General features: G+C 41.3%; 1 protein-coding gene across 1 annotated transcript; it reads right to left on the reverse strand.

Annotated features, from left to right (window-relative positions):
• Nucleotides 1-33: 33 nt before the first annotated feature.
• Nucleotides 34-9,918, reverse strand: LRRC34 (leucine rich repeat containing 34). The gene is made up of 10 exons (XM_062583024.1): nucleotides 9,791-9,918; nucleotides 8,783-8,904; nucleotides 8,588-8,652; nucleotides 7,694-7,777; nucleotides 5,908-6,036; nucleotides 4,065-4,160; nucleotides 2,318-2,472; nucleotides 2,069-2,224; nucleotides 530-656; nucleotides 34-237 (listed from the first exon to the last, which is right to left on the reverse strand). Exons 1-10 carry the CDS (start codon nucleotides 9,904-9,906, stop codon nucleotides 34-36), a joined length of 1,254 nt encoding a protein of 417 aa, XP_062439008.1. The 5' UTR covers nucleotides 9,907-9,918.
• Nucleotides 9,919-11,060: the final 1,142 nt, after the last annotated feature.

Genomic DNA, 11,060 nt, shown 5'->3' on the forward strand with positions numbered 1-11,060 from the left:
TCAAGCATATGCAAGTGCAAACTGCCATCTTACTCACAAGTACTCTGAAACAGCTGCAATTACAAGACTGGCATTAGCATCTGTGTTAGTCATCTTCCCATAACTTGGTGTCCAGTAGTAATGCTTCTTGAGGCCATGGGAGACCTCTGCAAGGTGAATGTGCCCATCCACTTCATATGATTCCACATCCGTACAATTAGGCTTCAAGCGGCCAGTCTGAATTAATTCTGAAAATGCCTGAAATTAATAAAAACAAAAAGTTCTGACATAAAATACTCTATGAAGATGCTCTACCATCCACTTTGACTACAGGGAAGACTCCAGAAGATAACACAGGCTGAACAAGTACTTGATTGTTCCAGTCTGCTAATGACCAGAGATTGACTGGACATCAGAGTACCATATTATAATAATAAAATGGTACATCAGGTGTCTTATTCACTAATTGGTGTAGTCGTCCCACTGATTATAATACATAAATAAATAAAACAGTCTTCTTCTAAGAGTTCAGAAGTGAACACTTACTTACCATACAGGTGGCTTCATCAAATTTGTTCCCCCAAATGTAAATATAAGAAAGTTCCGTGTTTGTTTTCATTGAATCTGAAAGAGCTATGAGTCCTTTGCCACTTATATTGTTGTTTGCTACTGATAACCTAATAAACAGAAAATAATTACACAAGTACATGCAAAAGCATTGAGTTCTCATCCATTAGTTTTATATAGTTATTAATACATAACAGATCAAGTCCTATTATAAAAATCCTTCTCAGGTTGCTAAAGCAGTTTGGACTATGAAATTGTAGTATTTCTGAAAGCACTTCCTTGATTCATGCAGCGAGGTTATTCACTTTATTTCTTCAATGTCACTGACTTACTGCATGGTGGCCAGGTCTCATGTTTAGTCTGCTTTGAAGCCCAAGCCTTGGCACATACCCAGGGTAAGCTTTGATCTTTGTGGAGCGGCAGTTATTTTTATGTTACTGAAGCTGGAAGGCTTTCAAAGGCACCTAGCAGCCACCACCTCCTCAGTCTGCTACTTAAAACCAATGGCTTCAGGTAACACCTTTGATCAGCTTTTACAGCCTACTGGCGCATGGTTTAACGCGGGCTACAAAATATACCCTGATAGAGAGATTATAGCTCTTCTGGGCTCACCCGGAAGCTAACTTAAACAGAGGATTTTTCTTAAGTGTTGAAGATCAGAATCAACAAATATAGAGCCTTATCCCTGCATAAAATCTGATTATCTTAAAATTAGGAAGACTTGGAGACCTTGGTTTGTTTACCCTTGTGCAGCAATGGGGGGCCTACACATTCAGGATAAAAAAAAAAAAAAAAAGCAAGATAACAACCCCCAAAGATCTAACAGCCTCCTTTCTGGCCTCTTAGAATGACCATGAAAGCTGTGAATCAAGTGCAAGATGGTAAAAACACTGTAAAACTGATCTAAGATACAACCAAAAAAGGAAAAGAATCTGAAATATACACACAAGCACATGTCAGATTATGCAGCAATGGGTAACGAGACCAAAGGTGAGAGAGAAAAAGGTAATAAAAATCAATTATGAATAGGACTGGCAGTAGAGGAAGGTGAACAGAAGGCCCTTGCACATGGGACTGAATGATATTTCTTGGCTTAGTATTTGACTGGCAGTGCTTTGGCTCAAGCAAAGCTGCAGGGGACTTGAGTCAGTTATCCGAAGACAGGCCTCCTGAGCCATTTGAAATGCATTAGAGCACCCCATTGGGTTGCGAGCTGCAGGTCTCCAGTAGGACCTGTGGCATACTTGCCAGCACCCCTTGGACATCCTGTATGTCTTGGGGCATCTCAAATGGCACAAGACACCTATGCTAAGGCAGATGAATCCCACCCAATCTGCTTGGCATGATCATTTTTTCCTTCTCATTTGGACCAAAAGGTTTTGAACGTCTCGTTTTACTTTTCTATTTTGATCAGTAGCATCCAAACACTCAAGTTTTGATCTCAGTTCAGCCGCTGCCAAGTCTGAGTTTCTTAGGTGTTCAGTAGTTACTCCAGCAGTTTCTGAGGAAGTTAAATACTAACGCTTGAAGGGTCGTATTGCACAAAGCCAAGGCTTCACTGAGGTAGATAGCACCATCATCTTCTATTCGGTTTGAATTAAGATCTAGGATTTGCAGGGTTTGGTTCCGTTTCAGTAGTTCTCCCAAAAACTTCACATCATCACGAGTTATTTTATTACTGAAAGAGATGCGCACATTTTTTTTTTTAAGGGGATACTAAGAAAGTAAGTAGCTAATGTTAATCAGGTCTACGTCATGTAATAACTCTTACCAGCTAAGATCAAGATATCTCAGGCTGCAGTTTTCATACAATGCCTCACATAGTTGCTCTACACCAAATTTTTTCATTTCATGCTTGCACAAATGCAATTCCATAAGAGAAGAATTGTTTTTCAACATCAGAGCTATATGAACTGCAGTCTCTTCCTAAAAAGATACACTCAGTTATACTAAACTCAACTTAGAGGTAAGGTCTTGTCTTGCTTCCATAAAAGAAAGATACACAACTAATTGTAGGATTTGGTCATCAGTAGTGTTCTGTTACATATACTACAGTCATCTTAAAAATAGCCAGAAAACATTTTGTGATAACGACACTGGAGGAAAAGAAAGAAGTGAAAAATACCAAAGAGATATCTGCAGATTTACAGTACTATATATCCCTGCAAATATCAGGCGCATCAATATTTGAACCATTGTGTCTAATTTGTTCCCCTTCCAGTCGTTGCTCTAACAAAATTCCATTTGAGTAAGCCTTCACTGACTTTAGAAGTATTCTGTCATGACACAAATCTACTAGTTCATTAAAAGAAACAGGATTAACTATGGGAAAAAATAAGTCCTCTCATTGTAAGACATAGTAAGTTCATTTTGAAGTCATCACATTTAGTTAAGATAATAACTGAATTCTGAGTCAAAAATAAGGCAACAACCCAGAGGCCTCTGGCAAGTGATAAGAGTTGAAGGTGGGACTAGTGGTGAGGGGGAAGTCTCAAACAAATAACTGTCCTGTATTTTCAATAGCAATAGTTTAAACTTCCAAAACAGGGCGTAGGCAGATCAAACCCTGCCTTAACAGAAAAGAAACCACTGAAATTCATTGAACTATTAAAAGCACTTTCGGGGCATAGGAAGACCTGGCCTTCATGACTGTTTAATTACTTTATCTTGCCATAAGCAAAACACTGTAAGTCTCACTAACACCTGAAAACTGCTGCGAGCCTTGTGAAAGCATCTCCGCAACAAGATCTGGAGCCAAGACTTCAGCAGGAGCCCTGATGCATGGAAGCTGCATGACTTGTTGAAGAACCTTTCAGCTAAAGCACAACAGCTCTGTGTGCACAGATACATCCAAGGGCCTGCGGTGCAGCCCCAGCAACCACTGCCTTGCAGGGCTTTTTTGTTTGTCAGTGCTTGATTGTTTTGGAGAGCTTGTATCTTTGTTTTGTATAACAAATGCATCATAGGTTTTATATTAATAAGGTTCACTAAAATTTACAGTAAATTGCCTGCTAAAATTATGCTTTGAGTTCACACGATGAAACAACAAAACCAAACAGCACACTGAATACAGCATACTGTTAAATTGTGCCTTTTTCCTTTAGGCTGTGGAATCTGGCAATTATCCTTGTATCACACTCCTCAAACAAACAGCAGTCTTTTGTTCTTCCCCTTATTTCCTGCTAAACAGCATTTCTCCCTTGGTCTGCTGAACCTTGTATGAACTCTCCATGCTGTAACAGTAGGAATACTGGCTTCACTAGTATCAAGCCATCTTCATTAGCCCTTTATTTGACAAATGCACATGTTCGAACAAAGATTAAAAACACCTTAGATAAACTGAAGCAGCCTGTGAGTGCTCAAGGCTTGGGGCAGAAAGCGAAAACATTTCTGGAACCATTTATGTTACTCTGTAAGGAAGCCCACAGTCACATAGTCCAGAAGTTCATAAATACATCAGAATTGACTATATTTACGCATCCCTTCGCCTGAGCTGACACTGCAGTCTACTTACTTACCTCTTGGCTGTATAGTAAAGGACGGTTAAGGTTTATTGCTTTGACCGATTTGTTTGGAGTCAGGACTGTTGCAATTGCTATTAGACTCTGCGTACCCTGAAAATTAAAATAAACAAACTCTTTAGAGAAACCCATCACATCACATAGATCAAGCTGCAAAATTATCATGACTTCTTAGAACTGATTGTCAAGTGCTATAGCATTGAAAATGCTATTTTTTTCTGCCCCCATATACCTCAGAGAGGTGTGAGTGCACTAGCAAGTACTTAGAAACTATTGTTACTAGAAAATACATTGTGTGTCTCTATGAAATAATAGAGTGGAATTAGACTGAGAGGTACAAATGGCAACTCAGAAAATAAAAAGTAAGAATAATGCATCTCAAAGAGATACTTGTTCATTTAATTGATCATGTAGTTTTGCTCACCTGATTTATGACACAGAATGGGCTTGTGTGTCTTCTCTGAGATCTCTGGTAAAAATTTTGGCTAACTTTTATCCATTAAGTAAATTCATATTAAATGTGAATTAATACAATACAGACTAGTGAGATTCTAGGACACAGGCCAATCCTGATTTTTTTTTTAATTTATTTCCTACTATTTAGCTTACTAACTTATATTTATGTTACTTTACAATTAGGCTTATCTACACTTAAAGCTCTTTTACTTTAAATCAATAACCTATCAACTTCCTATCAAGTACAACCACATTATGCCTTCAAGTATATCTCACCTGCACTAACTACATTTTCTCTGCTTATGTATTTGCAAGACCCTTCATGGTTTCTAAAGCATATTTCCCATTCTAGTGTGGCAGAAAATTCTGTAATTCCAGGAAACTAATGTTTATTTTGAAGTTTTCATCTGATCCAGGTCTCTCCCTGCTTCCAAATTATAGTCACAACAATCAAGTTACAGTCAAACTTACTCCTTCAGCCCAACATATACTTTGTTATCTCCCGAAAAGATGAACAGATTTAGCAGGATGACTGAGAGTGCCCCATCTTAATTTCACTTCTAGATTGGCTAGAGCACTCTCCTGTAAGGCAAGAAACAGGATCTAACTCTCTCAGGCAGGGAGAAGAACCACCTCCACCTTCCAGCCCCTCTGAGGTTACCGCACAAGGAGAAACCACAGTCAGGAAGGTGTCCAGGCCGCAGACCAGGAGGCAGTTCAGAGCTGCCAGCGCTAACTGGTGCTGTAACTCCAGGTGGGTTTTTAAAACCCTCCACAGGCTTTTTCTGGCTAGAGCAAGAAGCTCCCTGCCCAGTGCATGAATCCATTCCTTCCCTTCCCCCTGCAGTGTAGGAGTCTCAGCACCATGGCAGGTCATCTAAAATCAAATTAGGTGCCATTCTGCTCTGTTCAGCACTGCTGTGCTACATCCTTTGTGGACTGAACTCCAGTATGAACAACAGAGCTATGGGAGGGAATAACCTCCAGGCTCTAAAGCACTGCACAGTTCAGAGAAGAGCCAACACAGAAAGAATCATTCATAAAAAGTCCCTTCTTCAAGGTGAACCACACAGCATTTAGACAGCATAACAAATATGAACAGCAGAAATAAACCTCACAAAACATGAAAGCCAAGCACCCGGACTCCCAGGGACATAGCAGTCCTAATGTATCACAGGACATGACTTCGCAGGTGCTGTGTGACACATGCCTTTCCAAGTATGCACTGCAACATTACAGTTTGCAGTATTTTATATACTGTGTTACCTCTAGCTAAGTGGCAACAGTGACCTATCCCCCTAAACAAGCACTGCAGGTCCTTTGTAATACCCTTGAAATACTATTAGTTTTATGTCATTGCTGATAATTTCACTGTGTTACTCACCAGATCACAGTCTCCAAGATCTAACTTCTCTAAGACTGAATTAATTTGCAGCATTGAAGCAAAATACATCCCACCTTTGTTTCCTATTTTGTTTCCAGTCATTCTCAGATACAGAAGTGTTTCATTCCTCTAGACAAAATAAATAAAGAGAACTTAATTCCTCTGAAATGGCCTGAACAGCAACACTGTCCTTGTTGCTACAAATCCTGCTAGCTGTCATACAAAGACAAAACATGCTGTAGAATAATAGTGTCTAGCTGATAACACCGAGTAAGCAGTTGGCTCAGGCTCCCCACAGTGGAATCAAAAGCATGACAGTCTGGATGGAAAACCTGATTATTTGAGAACTTTTGTTTCTCTGATGTAAGCTCCCAAATTTCAGGCTCACGAAAATACTCTAGAGAGAAATTTATGCCAAAATTGGCAGCTGAAATGCAAATTATACTGAAACTGATTTACATAATTTAAGTGTGTTTTATACAAAAGTATAATGTATTTTTAAGAAACTGGGAGAATGCTTTATTTTTCAGAGGCTTTTAAATCACATGACCAGCTGAAGTTCAGCAAAGCCAGCTCCCTTCAGTAGTTGTGACAGTAGTGCTGCCTGGTGGAGAGTCAAGCCAGTGTGCGAGATTTTGCAGACTAGTCTTCACTGGCAAAATAAAGCTCATCTCTGGAAGGTCTAGAAAAGTCAGAAGTCAGTGTCTTTTTTCTTCCCCCTTCCTCCATAGAACTTTAAATGATATTTGATATCTGTTCAGTGGATCAAGTCCTAAATGCAATGCACAGTAGTTTCGTATTTGTAATTCCTCAGTATCCCTGTACTCACACATTACCAGAGATTATGACTGATTAAGTAAGAGATTACAAAACACACAGCCCTGCAAGCAGCAGAACTAATTAAGCTTGATTTCATACAGCTTTGTAGGTGCCCCACACCTCCACAGTACCCTTTCCTGCTGCTGTACTTTAGGCATTGCCTCCTCCTCTTCCTCTCTGCTTCCTTCACCTGTGGATCCCACTCAACCCAGCACATCTATGAGTGCCACCTGGCTGCCCAACAAACTCGCAAACGCTGCTGCAGAGCTGCACAAACAGCACTGGGGGTTGCATGCAAACACAATGTGGGACAATCAGGGAACCTGAGCATTTTGGAGACTTCTCAAATTTAGTTGAAATTAGCTCAAGGTTCAAAGACTACAAAGGAGGAAGAAAACTGTTCACCTGAGTCATTTCACAAACACAACAAACCTTACACACAGGCCTCATTTCCTTAGGAAACCAGACTAAAATAATAAACATGTTTTTATACTGCTGCTGTGATACAAAATTTTGAAAACATGTCTCAGACGTCTTGAATCAAGGCAAGTATTGACATCAGTTTCTCAGAGGAAAAAAGCCTTTAGCATACTGTTCAGCGGTGAGTTTTAAATCAGAAACAGGAAAGAAAAAGCTGCTTGGGCTATTAGAAATTGTGGCTACTGAGGAAATATTTCACTTTGATAAATAAAACAATCTCAGAATTTTCACACAGAAAAATCCAGATATATGATAGTCATGATAATTAGATATTAATAGCAGCAGAAGACAACTTTGTCTGAGAGCTGATTTCTGTAGTCTGCCTTGGAAAAGCAAGCAATTTCTGAGTTACAGCAATAGACTGAAGACAGAACGACATTTCAAGTCAACTTTGATGTTGGCAGGACAGTTAGTACTGTTAATCAAAAGCAAAAATACAAAACTAGAGGCCATTGTCTAGATCTAGAGAGTACAGACTAATACTCACATGGAGTGCTCTCGCTATCAGCTCTGCTCCGTGTGTGCCAATATCATTAAACATCAGGTTAAGGTAGCGCAGAGTTGAGTTTTCCTTAGGAATACACAGGGAGAAGAGCAATGAGATTTCTCCCCCCCACCCCCCAGGGAATGCCTGCATTTTTCAAAAAGGAGATGCATCACACATGCTTACAGCCTCTGCTTTTCCCAGCCTTTCAGGTAGCCCCTGACGTGAGGAAGTGGTTAAAGTATACCAAAGTACATCAGATGATGAGGGAGAGACAGGAAAACGTGTAGGCTGTAGGTCCTCACAGGGCTTACAGTTGGTACCCAGATCAGAACAGCCACCTAGGTACCCACATTACCAAACTGGAGGTGAGGGTCGAGCCCGGATGCAAACCATTAGGCATTTTGCAAACGTAATGGTATTTCTTCAACACCGGTAACAAAGGTGCTAAGTGGCAAATCACCATTTTAGATTTAGATTTTCGTGCTTACAATAGTGGGAACACAGCATTAAAGATGCCTATGCTTAAAAAAGACTAGTAGAGATGATGAAGTATCTAAAGCAAAGGCCCTGGAACACTTGACACTACTATCACATTCTTTGCTGAATTGAACTGTAAGGCTAAAAGTCCCCCCTGTTTATTCAACCTTTCTTTCTCATGGCATACTAGACAAATGTCAAACAACTGCCTCTTTTGCTACCAATACATGGAAAGAAATTACAAATTTCCCCAGATAATGCAATCTGAGATTCTAGCAGGATGGATTTGGATATGAAAGCCAAAATTAAGGGAAATTTTGCCAAAACAATGCATTCTTTTCTCAAGTACACCACAGATAAATATTATCACAGCCAAATAAATCACATATTGATGAAAGATGAGCATCATTTTGGCACCTGAAGGAATTTTGCCATGTGCTTTGCTCCATCATCAGTTAATACATTATAACGCAGGTCCAAACCTGAAAAAGATGAAGAATGTGACAAACGCATATCTAAAACCAACTGTTCTCTAAACAGAAAAGAAATAATGATGAATTAAGGCTGAAAACAAGATTGCTTACTTTTTTCACATATGAAGAGAAAACATACCTGTAACAAATACAGCATTTTGTAAGACAGAGGTAAGAGCTTGAAGATCTTCATCTGTAACTCTCTGCACTGGCACCAAATGATTATTTCCAGTTATTTTTAATGTGATCCCTTTTGTCCATCTGTTGTAACATAAAAAGGTAAGAGCCTCAGGAGAAGGAAAATCAAACAGGAAAATTAATTCTCTCTCCAGATAGGAAATCTATCCATGCTTGCCCTCACTGGCACATTTCTCAGAACTGCATGCAGCTAACTTTGGTAGCCCTAAGATAGACAACATGACTCAGGCTGTATATCAGCACTGTCCCTTTTGATATTCTGAAGACTTTACAGCTGCAAGACCACATTTAGCACATGTGCACAGAAAGCAGGAAGAAGCAAGATGAAGAGAGAACAGATGGCAGGAGAGGAGACTAACCTGGGGGCTATCCCATCATCTCCTTTCTACTTGTTCCCTTTCATTTATTTAGTCTATCCTGCCCTCAAGACCAAAAGCTAACACAACCATTTCCTTACATAGTCTTTCCTCGGGTTCTCTCTCCAGAGAGCAACCAGCTTTGACCCCATGAGCATCTGTGAGAGGAAGCCCTGTTTTGGGGTGGTTAATGGCTTGTCAGGATTCAGAAACAGTTGAGGGAAGCATTACCAGCTGCAAGCTAACAGGATGCAGCTGAGGCTTTTTAAACAGGAGCAAGACAAAAGGAAGGGAGTTGGGATGACTAGATGCTGAGTTTGGCTTCTCTGAGGGACATAAGGGCACCACCCTACACATTTTTCATTTTTCTGATTTTACTGCTTGTAAAGCTGCCTAGAAAGGCTATATAGCTAAAAAATCCTGCCAAGATGATGTCAAGATGAGTTAAATCAAAACTTCTGCAGTAAAAACAACGTGTGATTTGTGTTCAAGCCCAAAACTGCATGAACTTTCTCATTTTTCCATTTGTGGTCCTGCTATCTTGCTTAAGACTTTCAGAAGCATCTGAAATATGCTATGTGTTATTTCCTTACGTTTTATCACTTTTATCAATTTCTTGAAGCAGGTAAACAATGAAGGGGTTTTCAGACTGGCTTAAGTTTTGGCAGGCCTGCAAATACTGCTGGTGAAGATCTGGAAGAACTGACATGACCTGCTTGAAAACGAAACAAACTGTTACTGCTTGCATCATTCTGGTAGCATAGCAACATCTCAAAGGACCCAAACTCTTTTGTGCCAGGTACTGCATAGCAGTAAGAAATAGATTGGTACTAAAAGCATTACAATTCTCAGCATATAACAGAAAAATAACAGATAACAGCAGATAGATCGTGAAAACATGGGAACAAAAGGTAGACTTGCGTATATATTTCTGATTGGCTGTCATATATTATCTGAGCCTAATACAAAATTAATATTTATAAATTCCCCCTGTAAAAAGCTAATTCAGTGTATGCTGTGGTTATCTGAATAAGCCAGGATGAAACAGGAACAAAGGCGGGAAGCTTTGGGATCAGTTGCAGTTTTACACAGAGCTGCAAAGCAGTGAATCCTTCAGCAGTCGGGGCCCTTCCCCTCTGCCTCGCAATATGAAAGCTGCAGCTTTGAAGGGGAGCTGGAGCAGGGGGTTTGGCAGGCTGCGCGTCTCTGCGCGCGCTGCAGGGCAGCGCAGCACTGCACCAGCAGGCCGCACACAGCCCAGCTCCTAATCGGGCCCGGGGATGCAAACGCCTGGATCGCTGAGCAAAGCGGCACGAGGAGCGGGTGGAACCGGCCGCCTGCAAGCAGGGAAGGCGCGTTTGCAGCCCTTGCTCGGCCGTCCGCAGCCAGTAGGGAGGTCGGAGCCTGCGAGCCGCCCTGCCGCGTCCCGCAGAGAGCCGAGCCCTGTCCTGTCGCCCACGCGCTCCCATGGCCACCCACCTGCAGCACTTTGGGTGCGCAGACCTTTCGGGAGAGAGCAGGAGCCACGCACACATGCCAGTTGCCACGGCAACGCAGCCACAGACCCCTCCTACTGGGTGAAATTCTGGAAAGAGTGTTTTTTTTTTTCCCTGGCGCTGAGCATTCCTCAGGCAGAGAGGTTGCGCGAGGACAGGGCGCCCCGGGCAGGGATCTCTGCCACACGGGGTGTTTTCAGGACCGAGACCACCCCAAGGTCTTGGTGGAGCCTCTATCTGGGACTCGTGTGCGACTCTGGGGTTTTTGCAGAGCAGTTCTCTGGCTGGGGTCTCTTTTGCCAGACAGAGTTGGCTGCCAGACAGAGGGGATGTTACTCGGAGCCAAGTGAGTGTGTAACACTGTAGT

Source organism: Rhea pennata, chromosome 9, assembly GCF_028389875.1.
Source record: "Rhea pennata isolate bPtePen1 chromosome 9, bPtePen1.pri, whole genome shotgun sequence".
Lineage (NCBI taxonomy): Eukaryota > Metazoa > Chordata > Aves > Rheiformes > Rheidae > Rhea > Rhea pennata.